General features: G+C 31.8%; 2 protein-coding genes across 3 annotated transcripts; one reads left to right on the top strand and one right to left on the bottom strand.

Annotated features, from left to right (window-relative positions):
• The first annotated feature begins 2,569 nt into the window (after positions 1 to 2,569).
• Positions 2,570 to 3,690, top strand: LOC100792099 (uncharacterized). Its single transcript, XM_003550852.5, has one exon. It carries the CDS (start codon positions 2,735 to 2,737, stop codon positions 3,608 to 3,610), a length of 876 nt encoding a protein of 291 aa, XP_003550900.1. The 5' UTR covers positions 2,570 to 2,734; the 3' UTR covers positions 3,611 to 3,690.
• Positions 3,691 to 8,321: 4,631 nt separating this feature from the next.
• LOC100791569 (adenine phosphoribosyltransferase 4) lies at positions 8,322 to 14,636 on the bottom strand. Of its 2 annotated transcripts, XM_003550851.5 has the most exons (6): positions 14,359 to 14,636; positions 13,876 to 13,986; positions 10,670 to 10,762; positions 10,388 to 10,537; positions 9,460 to 9,518; positions 8,322 to 8,822 (listed from the first exon to the last, which is right to left on the bottom strand). In XM_003550851.5, the coding sequence occupies exons 1-6, from the start codon at positions 14,438 to 14,440 to the stop codon at positions 8,757 to 8,759; spliced, it is 561 nt and encodes a 186-aa protein (XP_003550899.1). In that variant the 5' UTR covers positions 14,441 to 14,636; the 3' UTR covers positions 8,322 to 8,756. The 2 variants fall into 2 exon arrangements, with proteins under 2 accessions (XP_003550899.1, XP_006600832.1); XM_006600769.4 differs by lacking the exon at positions 13,876 to 13,986 and having other exon boundaries at positions 14,359 to 14,635.
• Positions 14,637 to 19,622: the final 4,986 nt, after the last annotated feature.

Raw genomic sequence — 19,622 nt, 5'->3', positions numbered from 1 at the left:
CTAGTGCAGCTAGAGTAGCCGCTGAAGGTATTAAACAATAGGAGTCTCACCAAGGAGGCGTTCCATACACTGCAATAAAATAATTAAGCAAAAGGAAAGGAAAGTGGAAGAAAACTTGTCGTTTTTCTACTTTGAATTTCAGTGCTTTTTTCATTTGCATCATCCCTAGTCAGTGCCAGTTTCTATTCTTCTATTCGACACCCCATGCTGCTCCACTTCAAACTCTCATGATAGATTCTTTCTAAAAAAATTATCTACCTTATCATCCCTTGAAGTTCTCTCATCAGCTATTTGTTTTGTAAAGGAGGTAAAAACAAAACCGAAGTGGAAGAAAACCTGTCATTTCATTATTTTAAATTATGGCAAAAGTTAAATATATACCCTAATCTTGGGGTGTGCAAGTAGAAAGACGAGAGAAAGAAAAGATGACAAGTGATGTAATATAAATTAAGAAAATAAAACAAAAGTTGAAAATGAGAAAACCTGAGTGTGTATAATAACTCTTGAATTTCAACGCTTTTTGTTTGCATTATCCTAGTCAATGTCAGTTTGCTCTGTGTTTCTGACTTTCTATTATTCTTCAATATGCTTTTACTTCAAATTTTTCATGACCGATTTTAAATTTTTATCTGCAAATTACCTGTTGCACTACTCCCAATTTATGTTTAGTGAGGCTTGATGGTGAGATATTGTTTGATAGAGTAGAAGGAAAATGAAAGAAATGAAAGTGTTAAAGAAATATTTGAATTAAAATATAATAAAATATAAAAAATAAAAACATAAATAAGATATTTTTTTATAATTAAAATTAAATGTGAAAACATGAATCATTACTTTATTTTACTGTTTGTTTATTTTTATCTTTCTCGGTAAACAAAAGAAATTTACTAACAAAAACCTATTATTGATATAGGTAAATAGAAAAAAACAGTAAAAGTAAATTGTATTAACAAAAGTACCTGCGTGCCAAAACTGACAATTGAAGGTCAATTTTTCATTGTGACATACAGAATTGATTTGAAATGACAAGTATCATATTAATAAAGGAAAGGGCTTCTTTTGCATTTCTTCCTTTGTGTTGAAAAATAGCACATACTAGCACTGTTGAAGGGTCCCTGCTTCTACTGTTTCATTGAAACTTCAACCTGACGAGGCAATCCTGCAGCTGAGTAATGGTTGCTTTGATTTCAAGGAGCGACAATGCCACCAAGCATTCATAGTTAGATGGCAGGGCAAAAGCCTTTATTAGAAAATGACTTGACGTGATTAGCAGCAACTCACCAACTCACCTTGTCATGTTTTTTTAAAAGAAAAGTACAAGTAATGAAGTAAATATCCCTTCTTTATTTATTTTTTTTAAAAAAAGGGTTAACACCAACAAAAGCCATATGGTGGTGTAGTTTTTTACTTCCTCATCTCATCACAACAAATCACCTCAATCCGCGCCAAGACTAATGAAATTGAAACAACTACGTATCAAGATACGCTTACCAACAAAATTACTAAAATGCAATCATGTATATCGTTCCAACTCGTAATTAAAGCACTTGTTAGCTTCTAAGAGTCTATAATGATATCACATAAAAATCACTTTTGGGAGTGGGGGAGCCATAATCTTGGCTTGGAGAAGTAGAAATTACTCAATTTCATCCCACAAAAAGAGAAATATAATTTCAGCCAGGACGGCAAACTCTACTAGTACTTAATATTATTACTACAAACACAAATACGTAAAGGAGCAAGAAAATGAAGAATGTTACCCACGCCGGTCTGTATTTTTTGAGTTCCTCAGTTCTCACAATGTGACCAACAACAAACACATTGACCACAAGAGGTTTCACATGACCCAGTCTCAGTCTACTAAGCAACATTAATTTGTAACATCCAAATTTTCAACCAATAACCCCAACGCTCTTTTTCTTTTTAAATTTTTTCAAATTTTATGATTGTGACGGACTATTCATACTACTATTTGAAATTGAAACTAAATTGGAGTTTCTTCCATCTATCTAAAAGTCCTAACGCCAGAATAGATAGGGATGCGGTTGGTAAGAAGCTACATTGAATAGTATTTTTAAAACGCTAATGAAAGCCATTTATGAGCGTTAAAACTGACACGATAATTAAATCCTTTAATTACTACTTAGGAATTTGAAAGGAATTCAAACCGAGTTAAAACAATCCAATAACCCATTGGATTGACATATGAGATAAGGTTGGTTTGCATTTACATAAGAGAAAATACCATCTATTTAGTAGAAAAATTATATTTCATTTTCATAATTTTTTTAAAAATCAGTAATAAATAACCACACACCTCAAACCATATTAATCTCCCACCCAATAAATGAAATAGAAGACATAGATATCTGACCGAGGGAAAAAACAAACAACCCCCAATCGTGCGGACCAAATTGAATTTGTCTTGCTTCATGAGTTTTTGTTTTCCTAATAAATAAAATTGTTTGTCATCAGAACAGTGAAAGGACGAGACAGAATCCACGTGGGCAATTCGGCAATCTTCAGAAGGGCAGAACAAAAACAAAACCATGATTTCTTAACGCATACGAAGTTAGAATAAAATAAAAAAGAATCCCATTTATTATCGCACCATTACAATGTCTCTTGACTCTCTTCTACCATTGTCTCTCTTTCTCTTCTCGTTCTCCCACAACATCAAAACCCAAACCCTATTTTGAACAAACCCAAACTCAAACATTGCATTTTACATGCAATGGCGAGTGCATGGGTGAAGTCATGGCAGTGCAAGTCAAGAGCTTTCGAAGACGTTTACCATCCACACCCCAAAATCCTGAGTGCAGGTTGCAGAAAGAGCGTGGAGAGCATCAAAGAACTGGTGGATATACCCAAGCCCAAGCCTAGGCCCAGAAAGCCCAAGCCCAAGCCCAAGCCACCTTTGGAGAAACATCCAAGCTCGAAATACCCATCATCAACAACCAAACCTGAATTCGAAGCACGAACCACCATGACACGTTCTCGAAGCAGCACTACGACAACGACAACCTCGTCGCGTGGCATCATTGAACTTCCCGAAGGCCACCCTTCGCGCAACGTTGTCGAAATCATCTTCCACACAAGCTGGGGCCCCAAGCCCTTCCCGGGTCGGGTCGAACTGATTTTCAAGGTGCAGAACGCGCCGCGCACCGTGGCGCGGTTCGAGGAGTTTCGCGAGGCGGTGAAGGCACGCGCCGCGGCGGGGCTCGCCGAGGGCAACGACGGCGAGGAGAACGCGCGATGCATCGCCGACGGGAACGAGGTCATGCGGTTTCATTGCTTGGGTTTTGCCGAGGACGGTGTACCCTACGACGGTGGTGGCTGTGCATGGTCATTTCCGGAGAAGAAGGGGGCGGCGATTTGTACTTTCTCCGGAAGCGGCGGCGCGCATGAGACAGCCGGCGGAGGAAAGGGGAGAAGGGCCATGCTGGTTTGTCGGGTCGTGGCGGGTCGGGTCTCGAAGCAACTCGGGTTTCTTGACTCGTTGTTGGACAAGCGAGTCGGGTTCGACTCGGTGAGTGGGGATAACGGCGCGTTGTTAGTGTTTGACTCGCGTGCGGTATTGCCCTGCTTTCTTATTATTTACAGGTTGTAAAAAAATGAAAAGAAAATTTATTTACCTAATTTGTTTTTTTTTTTTTATAAAAAAAATGGAGATGTATGTATGTTTATGTATCTACAGTATTTTGAGTGTTGAGACTGAGAGCATAGAGTTGTAGGATCACAGTTCACAGCGGCCATTTATCGACGCAATTTTTTTCTGTTTTGGTCAAAATTATAATATACTTAAAACTTGTTTTCTGTAATTACGAGGAAATTGGGTTGATAAATGCTCGCTCGGAATTTGAATGTTTCATTTGTTTGTATGTTTGCCTCCATCTTTTATGAGAGGATAATGATATTATTGAGTGTGAATCCAAATGATTTATGCGTTGTGTTTTAAAGTTGTTATTATAATTTGTACCTTACCAAATACAATCTTTAATCTTTATATATTAATGTGCCTGACTGACTGACTGAGGACATTCAGTGAACAATGTATTGGCAATCTGAATATTTATCATGCATGGTCATTTTTCAGTAAATACTCATCATTTATATTTCTAAGTTGATTTATTTCAGTAAAGTCTAAAGTCTTATTTAAAGTTTTCTTTTTTTTAATATTTTAGGAAACTAATTTACTTGGATGATTTTTAATAATTTTAGAACTATTTCAAATAATTTTGTATTAAATTAATTTATTATGTTCTTTGCTTTGTAATTGAGATGTATAATTTTTTTTTTTTATGTTACAAAAAGAGTGTACCAAATAGTGATAAATATCAAATAATAAAGAATTTACGTTTATGTTGCAAAACAAACATGTCAATATGATTAAGGAGTAATGTTCAATAATAGGTAAAAGTAGTATTGTTTTTCATCTAAAATGTTTTAAATAGAGATAAAAAAATAATAAAAAAATTATTTTTAGATCAACAATATAATAGTTTTTTAAAGTTAGTTGTTAAATTTTACATTCTATTAATAAATTAAAAATAAAAAATAATCAAATTAATGTGCTTTGGTTTGATTTTGATTTAATGTTACTTTTAAACGGAATCAAATGAAATTACATGTGTTTGGTTTAAACAACTTTTCTTCTAAATTGAAATAAATCACATTACAAACACCTCTAAGCTTCACACCATGCCTAATAGTACAAAACTTGAATCATTGCATTCTTTCCCTATTCTCATCCAGAAGTGTATCTTAATTAGGTTGCTTGTGAGAGGAAAACTATTTTTTCTATGTGGGAGAAATTATTAGATAATTCCAGACTATTATTTATTTATAGTCTCAATTCATCTCTATATGATATGTAAAAAGTTATTAATTGTTTTCTCTTAAGTTTTTAAAAACTTAAATACGTGTCACATAAAAATTAGTAGAATAATGGTCAAATGGTGTTGTGATGCCCTAGGAGTATCTAATATTTTTCTTTTCCCGTGGCTAAGTTACAAGCAGATTGGATAGTTTACCATCCATCATTTAGGGATTTCCACTCTATACGGATATATAGTTAGACGTCAACCGAGGGGGTTGAAGAGCCAATTTTCTATTGCAAAAGCCATTAAACAACCAATATGTGAGAATTGAGATTAATAATATTCAGGTTTCTTTCGGAGTAACAAAATCAAACACCTTCACAAGATCATCACATGAGAGAAGTAAAGCTCTGCTGAAAGCATAAAATGTTAGACATCTAACTCTTTGGAATTTGTTCGACTTGTTTGTTAGATACTTAATTTTTATCAATTGGATTGGTGTTAGTTTATTGTTTTTTTTTTTTTTTTGAGAAGTGTGTTAGTTTATTGTTAATTGGTGTTAATTTACTGTTAATACATTTACACAGTTATTTTCCGGTTATCTGTTATAACAGAAGCAACTAACATTGCTTCTTGTCATGTATAAAAGGATTCACCCACCTTCAATGAAATCTAAGTTCATTCTTCACCAAAATATTTCTTTTAATATGGGATCAGAATTTATCCTAAATCCATTATTGAGTCACCTATCATATCATCTATACATTAAGCTCAATAGTGTTTAGTGTTTGGTGTGAGGGGGTGTAATAAAAAGAAAACTCAAATTTCATATTGAGCAGAGGTAGTGCCTAAATAGTATATGTAAGTTGGGGACAACCCTTACATCTAGTTTTTAGAGTTAAATTAGATCTAAACTTGATCTCTAATAGTGTAAATCACCAACACCCTATGCAAAATCCAGTGGCTTTTGTACTTACTCAGTACTTAATGATGTTTAACAGCCTATCTCAGAATCAGTAACCTTATACTGGGATAACCAATCTAGCCTATCTCAGAACCAATAAACCTTATACTGTGATAACCAATCTGTTTTACAGATAGCTTAAAATCCGACTTTCTCTTTCACCTTCTGTTGTTGTCCACACCAAAGCCTTGCATTCATCTCTCCATTCTAATGTTTCTAAGCTGAAGATGCTAGATATACATGGGTGTTAGATGACTAGTTTTTATTCAACTAGTGTTATTTTACTGTTAATTCAGTTACACAGTTATTTTTTGGTTTTATGTTATAACATAAACAACTAACATTACTTCTTGTCATGTATAAAAGGGTTCATCCACCTTCAGTGAAATCTAAGTTTATTCTTTACCCAAATATTTCTTGTAACATTGTTCTCCATATGTTACCTTTTTTATGATTTCCCATCATCATGTCAAACCCACATTTGTACTTTACATGAAGTCATGAACCACACTAACACATTATTAATTATTAATCTTCAGACATAATTTTCACCCTATTTTCATCATAAAAGCTGTGCTAACAACTCTACTATGTATAGCCCAAGTTCTCTAAATGCACCTAAATTTTTTGGTTTTCGTACTTGATCTTTTCTCCTTAACTATGATCACCCTCCTCAAACACTAGATCTTGATTGCTTAGCTCCCCTGCACAAACGTGACAGTGTAAGGAAGTTGTCTATATCGTGTAATTTAGCAAAACTATGACCGATTGGGTGAGGTATGACAAGCCTTGTCCAAAATGCGTCTGAATGTTCACTTGTTGACCCTTATGATAAAAGGTTACCCCTAGCTATTTCCCCAACTTTTTCGTTCTTTGAAGGCCCAAAGCGTCACTTATCTCACTTCTGATCGAAAGATAAGACATTTCTAGAGAAGAACTCCAATCTTTTTTCCCCCTATCTAGAGCAGTGCAATTAAGAATATCTATTATACTGTATTTAAATTTTGTCCAAAATAAAAGTTACCTTTTGGGTTTAGCCAAAAAATAGCAGCCAAGTATTTATTAAAAATTAAAGTTAGGATTTAAAATTTGATTAGGAGAAAAGATCCCTCTCTGATTGAAGTGTAGCGCAAGTCACGCAATAAGTTCCAAACCAAGTCTTAACCTTTACTTGTCTGATAATGAACTATGTGACATTGAAAATGAAAAATTAACTAACTACAAAATGAGCGTTTGCCTTTGACGGGAATGCACCTCTGCCAGCACTGCCACATGCTAATTTGCTGCGTTACTTTCCTTGTGTTTGTTCTCTTTAATTTCTATTTTTTTTTTTGGATTATACATTATACTAGAGTTAATTTCTGTTGTCAACCCTTTTAGAGTATGGAAAAGCTACACAAAAAATTAAGAAGAGGAAGTGAAATAAAAACGAAAATTGCATTAATTCTTCTTTGATCTTGAAGAGCAATACAATGGATATATATAACTGCACGATGCAAGTCTGCTACTGATGCAATGTGCACTAGCGCACCGAAAACAGAATCCTAACAACTCAATTTTAGAACCCAGCTGACTCATATTATCTATATTATCTTTTTTTTTTTGCTGAATTATTATCTATATTACCTATTATTTAATAAAATTCCTTTTAAAAATATTTGATAAAAGCCCTCTTATTACTTCCTTTGGGCCTAGCATGAAATCTTGGGCCGTAACAATTTCCTCTTTTTTGGGAATTGCTTCTTGCACTTCCCGTATTGTTTATGGAATGACCATTTCAAAAGGAAGTGCAGAAAGAAACATCCTTTCTTCTTCGTTTTGAGACCTTACTCTCATTCTCGGTAGATGTGAAGCCTTCTGTATAGGCTGGATTTTACCAAGCAATAATCTTTTTTATACATTTTTATAACAAATTATACACAATAAAATATTAAAAAAGAAGAGAGAGAAGTATATAATAAATAAATGATGTAAACAAAAGACATAAAAAATTAATGTATAAATAACATTATGCTTTACTATAAATGCTATTCATGTTCAAATAACCTACAAGGCTACAACATAGTATTTTATAACAAAAAGAGTGTTATGTAGCTAAATTGATGTAATAAAAATAATAAAATAAATAAATAAATATAATATATGTGAGTATGAATAGCACTTTTTTTTTTAAATTCTCATTATTCTAACTGTTATATATTTAATTTCCTTTTGATTCTTCTATTATCATTATTTTATAAATTTGGTTCTCGGCTGAATTGTTTTCTCACAATTTTAATTGTGCATTTTTAGTTTATCCATTAATTTAACATTCAATATTTAATAAAAAAAAATATTGGTATACCACTTTATTTATTATATTGCCACTCCAGTCCATTCATACTAACGTGATATTCTACTATATTATTACGTTAGCATTTTTATTAAATTTAAAAATTTAAGTTGATGAGTAAATCAAAATTGCACACATTAAAATAGTAGAATATCAAATTTATATAAAAAAATAGAGAGATCAAAATTATAAATACAATAATAAATGAACTAAAACACAATTAATTATTACTTTTATAAAGTTTAGAACTAGCAAAGGAAGGACACCAAAACACTACTCCAAATCCAACAATACAAATTCCATATTTTCATTTTCATTTTTGGTCATGGAAATCTACTGTAGTCAAAGTAATGGTTTTATTTGAAATAGAAGGGGTGGGTAAGCAAAGAGAGGATACACCAAAAGGGTCATACAGAGTCATTAATTTTATGTGATTGTTCCTAGTTACAATCATTTGCCCCAAAAAAACATTCTTTCCATACATCAAAATCTTTGGGCAAAGGCATTCATTGAGTCTCAACAGGGGAAGCCTTTCTAATTCAATAGTCGTTAATAAAGGAGGAAGCAGAAAAAAAATGGGATTTCCATATAGGAAAGTATCCACTTGGTGGTGACGCATTCCCCCCATCTACATCTTCATCTACTGACAGCACTCAAAACATTCCACTAACACATACAAGGCCTTCCCGTTCAACCGTTCACGGCCCTGTCACATTATTATTCACAAAAATCACTATCACCACTTCCTAGCTTTAAATAAAGCAATTAGCCCATATATATAGTACATACAAAACTAGTTGATAAAATAATTATTTCAAGGCCCCTCATTAAATGCAAGAAAATCAGAACAAGAAGTTGCTCCCGTGATAAAACAATTTGAGAAAATGCCCTCTTAGAACAAAGAAAAGTCAGATTAAAAAAAAATAAAACACATCAATGTTCTGCTGTTTAGACAATAAAGTATTTGTTTTCCACTTAAAATCTAAAACACCTATATTATCCATAGAAATAAAAAAAAATATCAGAATTTTTCAAACAACTCATACACCATACTAAGCTAGACACCTTTAGTGATATAAAAATAGCATAATTATTAACAGGTCCTATAACAAAAAAAGGCCCAGACAAGAAATGCAAGGGAAAAAAAATTGAACCTTCCTCTGCCAATGGCCATGCACATCCATTAAGAACTTTTATAAAGGACAAAACAAATATTCAAAGCTGCTACACTGTTTATTTCATTCCAAAATTGAAAGTAGGCTTGGAGCTAATAGGAATAGTTCTAAATGAAAAATTGAAAAATAAAATAAAATAATATTGAAAGAAATCCGGAATATACATACTTTTAATTCTGGCAATTCAATTACACATCCGCACTCCACTACCTCTGCTCCCACTCGCTCTGAAAGGCAACAAAAAATTATCAACGTAATCAAATCCCAATATGACATTAGCAGACAAAAAACAACAAGATATCAAAACAAAAAATATTAGTTGACTTGCAAAAAACTAAAATGGCATATAAAGTGGAAAATGCGTTTATTAGCTTAATTAAAAGAGACACTTTATTATGGGGGCAGGAGGACCCCTTAAGCATGTTAATTCATAAATCATATTCAATAAATAAAACATTGCTATTGGTTACTACTAATTTACGAAAATTATATTTGTTTATGGTTGGGTAGAATTGGCAAAATGCAGTTTACCTGAACAATCCCAAAGAAGGAAATGAGAAACCACATTTGATCTTATTCACTAATATCTGGACTAAAGCATGAATCTTATGCACATTTAAATGTATAATTTGTAGAAGTTATCTAATATTAATTTTTCCAAAAACTTATTAACTTTGCAAAGTTAATTTTAGCATATAAAATATATATTTTTTATTTTCTCCTCGTATAAATTTCTCTGTTTATAGAAAAGTTTATTCAAACGGACTCAAAATGCATGTCAAAGGACCTCGGAAATTGGCCTGATAATCCTAATATGTAAGCACTTAGGCCAATGTGTTTAGTATTTTTCACGTCAAAATCTGGAATTAGAGAGGAAAAGATCTCTGGCTAAGCTACCCTTGAATAGAACTATTCAGTAACCCTAACAGAGAACCAGAACAATGGCATATTGTAATATAGTAACTTATTAGAAATGGATTGAGCCTAAATTAACCTATAAAATATAAACTAGCTCAAGGGGAGTACTTTGCATATCCCTAGCTGATCTTAACATAAACCATTCTGAATTTATATTAGAATTTGTACAAGTACTTGCCTAGTAAGTCCATGGCTGCACAGAGAGTTCCACCAGTGGCAATCAAATCATCAACCACTAAAGCACGCTCACCAGGTTCAACGGCTCCAACATGCATCTCAAGACAGTCTCTTCCATATTCCAGAATATACTCTTGAGAAATAACTTTGCCTGCCACATACCAAAACAATCTTTTGTTAACAGAAAATGAGAGAAAGTATGTTATTTGCAAATAAAAAATGACAAACTCCATTACGTAGACAACATAGTTACTAGAGGAAAAATTAAGAATAAAAAACACACCAGGCAATTTTTTTGGTTTCCTCAATGGTACAAACTTTGCTCCTATTGCCAGAGCAATGGGAGAACCAAAAATGAAACCCCGAGCTTCAATTCCTACAAAACAAAAAGAAGGAATGCATTTTTTCAGAATACAAGAATGTGGACAAATATTAATATTATGTGTTATTGCAGGTGACTCTAGTTCAACACCATCATTCCATCAAGAAACTGTCAATTACTATCAGATTCGGAGCTACTACCAATCTTTTCAATCAACAAAACATATGAGATATGACCAATAGTATTCGATGATTATTCTTTTCTTTTCTTTTTTGTTTCAATAAATGCATTATAGAAAGTTATGTTGACCATTGGCCGTCCCATGTCATTGTAGAATGACACAACATGTAACAAGTTTTGGTAAAAGGAAAGTTCAAATATCAGTGGCATGATGCCATCAGATTGCAAGCAAGTCTTCCAATTTGTCATCAACAGGAAAATAAGGCACTCACCAAAAATAGTCAATGCAAAACCTACATTGCCATTAAGATGCATTAAGTAGATGTGGAAATGAGAAGAATGGAGGATCCGGTAAAGGAAAGAAAACTAGCAATGATCGACCATGACACCAAACTATGTTGGCATTGAATACTGTCGGTGTCAAGTAGTGTGACTCATTAACAACTCAAAAAGTAACACTAATGCATAGCAAACCTCAAGTTGCCAAAAAAAAAAAGACGAATCAATTATTCAATGGCGAGAGAAACATTAGGTTCCTATTACAACTAATGGATTGTGTTTTTTGTTTTTTTTCTTAAAGTTTCAGTGGAGATAATCAATTTCAAATCGGATAAGATCATTATGGACGAAAAAAAAATTCTTTTTTCAAGTATTTAAAGCAATTGCAAATAGGATAGGACTCAAATCCAAGATCATTGGTTAAGTTCCAACAACCTCAAGCTAGTTGATCCATGTGTTTAATGGTTAATGGATTGTGTTTTATTAACAAGCAATTCCAACGAACGAGCCACAGAATCAGTGTGTGGCTAAAATGTCAATTGGTAATATATACTACAAATTATTCTACATAAAAGAGGAATCCTGCATAGACTAATTGAACAAAAGCTTCCTTATGGTCTCACAAAAGCAATATGACGGCAAAAACTAACATAAACAAAGAGACCAAAATAGACACACATAAAATCAAAAACAAAAAAAAAAAAAAAATCCTACCAATTCGGTGATCTGCTTCGTTTTCTAATCTGGAATATAAATCAGTGATGGGAACCAAGGCCCTACCAACAATATAGGTGAAAGCTCATCTTTAAAACTGCAAGCAGGCAGCTGTGTTGCATAGACATGGATACGAGTACGAAGCATGACAATCTTAAAAAATTGGTAAAATTGTAAATTTGGTCCCTCATTTTATTTTCAATTTCGGATTTTGTTCCTCCGATAAAATTATTTACGAATTTTGTTCTCGTATTTAATCAAATCACGCAATGTTGTCCCTCAGCCCACAATTGAATGTGGACTGTTACAAAATAATGTTGACGGTCACGTGTCATGTTGTGACATCCAACCAATCAGAACATAACACGTGACAATCATCATCCAATAAAAACGTAACACGTGACAGTCAACATTCATTTGTAACAAGTCCAATTGTGGGTTGAAGGACCAACTTTGCGTGATTTGATGAAATACAAAGATAAAATTCGTTAATAATTTGATCGGAGGACAAAATTCGAAATTGAAAATAAAATGAAAGATCAAAAATACAATTTTACCTAAAAAATTAAAGGTACCAACTACGAATATACTAATATAATTTTTAAAACATCAATTTTGTAACATAACATATATAAAATAAAATACCCGTAGGTTTTTGTAAAATAATAAACTCATATGTCACAAGTAAAGATAAATGAATTTGATTGAATAGGAAAATAAAAACAAAAATATAAAATTGAAAGAAAAAGGGAAAGCTTCCTAATATTAACGAAATAACTGTCTTCAGTTTTTTTTAGAGAAAAATGATACACGAGACGACCTAATCGTACACCCAAGCCAATCTTAAGCTCTGCATGTATCCTTTATTTTTTTTTTTACACAACATGATTGACGAAGGTCTTGGTACCTATGAGTTCCAGTCCTATAGAAAAAGAAAATAAAAAATACACAACATGTACCTTATACCTGGTTAAAGCGCAATTCGAGTACAGTTCACAAAATGAAGTACTCATGTTTTCCGGGGCACGAAGAGCATCAACATCAAAAGTATTTTATTTTATTTTTTCCTAAACATTTAAAGTATTTCACTAATCACTACACATGAAATCTGCAAATAAAATACCAATTTCGAGCACATCATCCCCCCATGTTGGACCCAAAATAAATAATAAAAAAAGTAAAAGCCGAAACAAAATTTTATATGTAGACAATTTTGTTTTCTTTTAAAAAAAGGTAAACTGCTATAGAACTGGTACTGATAGTTCGTCATTTTCAGGTGCTAGTGATATCCGAATTTGATCAAGATTTGATCAAGATTTAAGAATTTGGCACCCAAGTTGATCCAAAACCAAAAGAATTTGGAACAAAAGAAAAAGACAAGGGAAAGAACGAATGAAGAATTAGAGCTCCAAGTCACCCAACAGTGACATGGAAAACCCACCCACAAATACATTGGAGCCGAACAAAAATGACCCAATCAAAACTCGCATCATGTGGGCCCACTTTCCTCAAGTTGGAAAAATTTCACCAATGGTCATCCATGCAAATTGGATCCAAGCACATGTTCACGAGGAAAGAAGGTAACCCAATAAAACTTGAGAAAATAAAAATAGAAAAAAGAAAGGTTCATTTATTCATTGAGATTTCAGAAAGCAATCAATGACACTCCCACTAACCAAAACTCATAGTCAAACTAAAAATCACTCCCAAAACCCTCAGTGACTTCCATTCTACAATGTCTCTTATATATGCATTCAAAAAAGACAGCCAGAAACTAGTGCTACATAGGGCATCTGCATATACTGGCCATCTTTCTCATAAGTGTGGACCCCGCCACTTAGAAACTAACCTCGGTGATAAGACAATTCATAACTCCAGTCCTGGGGGGCCTATTATTTTCAGTTTTTTTTTTTTAAAAAAAAGCTTCACATCATGTGTTCATATATATATTTAGGTTTCACCACTCAAAGTAACAACGTTTTTCTCCCTTTTACCTGCAACAACAGAAATGTTTTTGCCTTTGTATCGCTCAACGAACAAATCTATCGTGTCTTTAAAGGCTTTGGGGTCGAGCAACAGAGTAGTAATGTCTTGGAACATAATACCTTCAATTGCAACAAAACAATTACCATATCAAACAAACTCAAAAAAAAAAAAAGAGAAAAAGAAAAAAAATCACACAACCAAGAAATCTAACCGATATGCCCTTTTTCCTAGAAGATATGAAAGTTAAGAAATTTACAAAAAAAAAAAAAAAGAATTCAAAGCCCCATGTGCTCAACAGAGCTTCTTACTCCAACAACAAAGGAAAAAAAAGAAGAAAAAAAGAAACCATAGAATTGCCACACACACACACACACACAAAAAAAAAACATTACTTTTCTGGTGTTATAAGTTCCAACCAGTATATGTTCAGACCAAAAAAGAGGACAAAGTGGATGAGAAAAATAAGAAGGGAAGAAAGCACAGTAACAAACCAGGTTTGGGGAAATTAGGGACAACACGAATCTTAGTTTTGATGTCATGAAGACGGGGATCCTCGTCTCTGTAAGTCGACATTGTATGTATGATCGGTGAAAGAAAAGAGTGGTTGGTTCCTTTCTTCTTTCTACAAAACTAGAATTGAGTTGAGTATGAAGGCAAAGTGGTAGTAGAAACAAATAAAAACAAGGGACGTTTATCCAAAGGGGTATTTATAGAGTGTGTGAGAGAAAACTTGCCAAGGGAGGGGTTCAAACGTCAAAGAGATGAAATTCTTTAATGAGTGTTTTTTTTACGCCCACAAATTTCAAATACCTATATATAATCTTATTTTCTTTTAATCAATTTATTTTTATCAAATCATATTGTATATATATTTTTATCTCTTCCCCCTTTTTCTCCTTAAAGGTATCACTTAACATTGTCAAAATTTTTTTTTTCTTCTTTTATAGGAAGTTTTAGGAAAGAGTAGGAAAATCATTATCATTCCCCTACTTTTCTACCTCTCATAGTCTCATTTCATATGTAACACTTTATTTATTTATTTATTGATAATATCTACTACAGTCTTTCAATTATTTTCCTCTTACATCATTTTCTCATTTATTATTTTATCTCTCTATTTATTTTCTATTTCAATTCTATGTTCCTTTCACTCAATTTCACTTCAAAAACAATATAAAAATAAAATCAAAATAGAGAAAGTAGAAAATTTTGTAATGTTGAAAACTAAGAACAAAAATATTAATATTTTTAGATGAAAATATTAAAAATTATATCTAACTTATTTTATAATTTTAAAATTTATAAAAGAATTATAGAAAAACGTATCCAAATGTATAATTTGATTGAATTAATTGTTAAAAATTTCTTATTTTACAAACAAGAAAATGTTATAATAAATTATTTACAAATATTTTTATTTAAACATTTGTTTTTATATATTGTCTATGTGAGTCATTTAAGTAATATTGAAATTTAAATAATTGACATAAGAAATGAAAATAAAATATATAGAAACTTAAATATTCTTAAATTTAATTTTTTAAAAAAATTTAATTATTATTTTATTAAAATTAAATATTTTCTCAAAATTGAGTTATTAATGATAACCATTTTGGATTGACTTCTTATTTAGTTATCATAAAAATATTGAGAATGTTTGTTGTACAAATAGTTTGTAACCAAATGCTAACCTGATTAAAGAATTTAAAGTAAAAAATTTATATTAGGATACACAAAGTTTGTAGGCAAAATGACGATGCAGCGTGAAAATGTGGTGATAAGACATGGGGCATTGCATCCTAACATCTCAGAGTGACAGGTCAATCCTATTACACAGTGATAGATACTTCATCGATAAATTATGATCACCTAACACCTTAAGGAAAGGGGAAACCACCCTTGGCCTCAAGGAACGCCCATTATAAATAGAGGGAAGAGTATGACTCTTTCCCTCAAGTCACATTAAGGCAACAACATGGGAGAGATTCCTCTCACTCACTAACTCATGAGTTTTTGATGATTGTGTGAACAAAGCCAAATTAAGAATGGTTTTTGTAATTGGAGGACCAGCTGAGGGGCAGATCTTATGCTTCAATTCTGCCAATTTTTATTGATAATATTTCATTTTGTCTTTAAAAAATAAGTTTAATATAAATTTTCTTTTATGTTTTTTAAATGCATTATTTTTTTTAATTTTCTGTTAGAAATATTAGTTTTCTATTAACTTTTAAATTTTAAAATAATTAATTTAATATTATGACGACTAAAAATCATCCATCTATGTAATAAAATTCATAAATAACAATCTCACTAAAAAATAATTAAAACATTGTGGCTATAATAATTTTAATTTATAAAATATCCAACTCATTCTCAAAAATCCCTAATATTGAAATCCAATTTCAAAAACCAATTAAAGTTCAAATTACAATCACACAATACACAAATTATGTGCAATGTGTGATTATCAAACCATGAACACAACATGTACATCACATTTCACAACATGTACATGTCAACACCATTCATGGTCATTCTTTTCTCACTCAATGCAACCGTGCAACAAATTTTTTTTCCCATGAAACCCTCTTCCAATTCAACTTTCACCACCATCACCTACACCCACCACAATGACCACACCAATTCCCCATTCGGGCCCTCTACTACAAAATTGTCGTTGTCAACTCCAAAGTCGATCGGTTACAGTGGTTGATCCAACAACAAGACACAGTGAACGTCGTGCGAACCAACCGCCTCGAAAAGTTATGCATGACATCAAGCTTCAGATCTACAACGTTGGATCTTCCTTCGATGCGTTGAATCTTCATGCTCTAACAGTAAACAAAATGATGACGACAAATCTATAGGAACAGTGTGATGTCTTTTTTTTTTTTTTTTTTTTCTCAAATCTTCTCTTTGCTGAGGGCTGGGAAGGGGAGAGGTACTTGTAGGGGTGAGAATAGGCCAGGTCGGCGGACTTACGACCTAGCCTACATAAAACCTGGCCTGAACTGACCTATTTAATTAAAAGGTTAGACTCAAACTTTTTTAAAAGTCTATTAAATTAAATAAATAAGCTTAGACTTATTAAAAAGTCTTGTAAGCTTGATATGCCGGCAAATATATATATGTATATATACTTATATTATTTTTTGGGTACAATTAATATTTTTTTTTAAACTAGCAGACTTTGATTACACATTACTGCTCCATAACTTCCATTCATATAATCAAATAAGACTTTAATTACAATTTAGGTGTGAGTCATGTGCCATTTTATATTCCTCATTATTTTTATTGGTTTTCCTATTCCAGTTAATGTTTCCTTTTCCTTTTAACTTTCTTATTACGTTCCTATTATTCCAGAGCAAACAAAAATCATATCATTTTCATTTCAAGCTTTGATAGAGGTAAAACTTCAAAACCTTGCCATTTTTTCTTGCATCTTCTTATTCTTTAACATTTTTTATTTCATCTTCTTTTTACCTTCTCTTTTCCATACATATATTCTTTCTTCCTGGTAAAAGCCTACTAGCTCTTCTCCTCCTTTTCTAAGAAGGAATATTAAAGATTTAATGTGAAGAATACTTTTAAAAAGGTTATCAGGTCAGATTAGACTTTTAAAAAGTCCAGATTGAGCCAAAATAAAAGTCTTTGATAGGTTATAGGCCAGACTTAGGCCTAAAAAATTCATCGTAGGTTAGACTCAAACCTTTTAAAACCTGACCTGACTTATTCCCACTCCTAGGAACTTGTTGGTTTGGTTTTATTCTAAATTTAAATCGAGTTTTATGCACAATCTGATTTTTACTATATTAAAAAACAGTGACGATTTTTTCATCTTATCTTAAATTAATTATTTCAAAATTTAAAAATTAACCAAACATTACAATTTCTAAAAAAATTAAAAAATATCAAAATAATATATTTAAAAATTATAAAAAATTAAAATAATTTTTTTAAAATTTAATATAACAAAATGAAATAACTATCAAATATGATAAATTAAAAGTGATATTAAGTCTAAAAAATATTATAAAATGACCGAAGACGGATTGGAGTACTTTTTTCTAACTTTCATCCCCATTTATATCTTGCATACACTGACTTAGTCATCAAAATTCTTAGAAATCCATCACCAAATTTTGGCTTACAAGAATCTATGAATATTTCATTCAAATATTCCATGCTAGAAATCCGTATTGAAAAACATTCATTCTTTGTTTTCTCTCTCTTTTTCTATTCATCCAACTTTTAAATTGTATGCTTCATGCGGTGAAGTAGTTACACGTCATGCACAATTTAAGTTTCCGACAATTTTCTCCAAACACATGGGGACTTAAATACGAGTACAATATCAAAGACCTAATATTTATTTCAAGAAGTTCAGCAGTAAAATGCTTACATAAAAATAATTTAAACCTCTTTGACATTAAGTAGCAATAGTAGAAAATAAAACAGGGCAAAAATATCCTTTACCGGATATGGCATGTCATTGAAAGCAGGGCAAAAATATCCTTAAATCCAAGGGTTTGTGCAGAGTGGGGAGAGACACCTTGGAGATTTTTGGACATTTATCTAACATTTCACTCACTCAACACAATTGGTTAACTTGTCTATAAATATGTTTAGATTGTACATGTGTGAGGATTTAAGGGTGACTTCTACCGTACATAGTTCAAGATCTAAAACATATGGATGCGCCAGCTTTTACCGTCATTGATTACGAACCATGTATGCTTAATTAGAAATTTAAATATCCCTCTCATCTATCAGCTCATCCAGATGTAATAAGGGAAGGTGCATGTTAGACACATATGTATTTGAGTTTTCTTATTAGTGTTTTAATATTTCATACGTGTACAACATTGACAGGACTTTGGTATGTTCTTGTATTAGTCCTAAATTGCACGTTTTCGAAGTATTGTAGGTAAATAATACGTAAAATGCATGTTGGGGAGAAAATATATAGATATTGACAGATATTTATTATGAAGAAATAATTAATTAATGACCTGAAAATCTGAAATGAAATTAATTATTAAAATCAAATATCAATACAAATATGATTAATAGGAGTTATTATTTGTAGCAACATTTTCTTTTGGTACATAACCTTTTTTTTAGTGTAAATATCTGTAGCAACAATTGAATGCCAGTACCTAATTTGTGAATTTGATAAGAAAAGCTAGAAAAAAAAGGAACTGTATTTCTAGTACATAAGTGTCGTTTTCTGAAATTTATGGTAAATATTTTGTGGTCAGCAATATATATACTTATAACAGCATGCTGCATGTACATATAACTAAATTATGTGCCTCAAGTTGAGATTAAAAGATGCACTTAATCAAAATCATTATGGACACTATGATAATGATGATGACAATGACAATGATATTGATTGTAGTTGTAATAATGTGATGAAAATGATGGAAATGGTAGTAGTGATGATGATAGGTGTGATGATTACAATAATAGTGACAATAATAATAACGATGAAACCAATAATAATAATGATCATAATAAAGGTATGAGCATTATTGATTATGATTGTAATAGTTATAATGGTAGTAGGATTGATAGTGATGGTGTTAATGGAGGGTGGTGGTGGGTTTTAATGAATTCTTTAACCTCAATATTTTATTTTAATTTAAGAGTTGAATTGAGTTGAGATTAATCATTTTTATTTTTATATAAGAAAGTTATTCTCATATAATATATTATTTTTTATTATGATATTAGTACGTATTAAGTA

Source organism: Glycine max, chromosome 17, assembly GCF_000004515.6.
Source record: "Glycine max cultivar Williams 82 chromosome 17, Glycine_max_v4.0, whole genome shotgun sequence".
Taxonomy (NCBI): Eukaryota; Viridiplantae; Streptophyta; class Magnoliopsida; order Fabales; family Fabaceae; genus Glycine; species Glycine max.
The sequence above is the reverse complement of the archived record's forward strand: the minus strand, read 5'-3'. Positions and strand labels throughout refer to the sequence as shown.

What these genes read in the sequence shown, in the direction of transcription:
- LOC100791569 (XM_003550851.5), bottom strand. Translation starts at nt 14,440, where the DNA reads ATGTCGACTTACAGAGACGAGGATCCCCGTCTTCATGACATCAAAACT. An exon ending in AAACATTTCTGTTGTTGCAG is followed by an intron (nt 10,763 to 13,875) that starts GTAAAAGGGAGA and finishes TTTGTTTTGTAG; the next exon opens with GAATTGAAGCTCGGGGTTTC. An exon ending in TTGAATTGCCAGAATTAAAA is followed by an intron (nt 8,823 to 9,459) that starts GTATGTATATTC and finishes ATAATGTGACAG; the next exon opens with GGCCGTGAACGGTTGAACGG.
- LOC100792099 (XM_003550852.5), top strand. Translation starts at nt 2,735, where the DNA reads ATGGCGAGTGCATGGGTGAAGTCATGGCAGTGCAAGTCAAGAGCTTTC.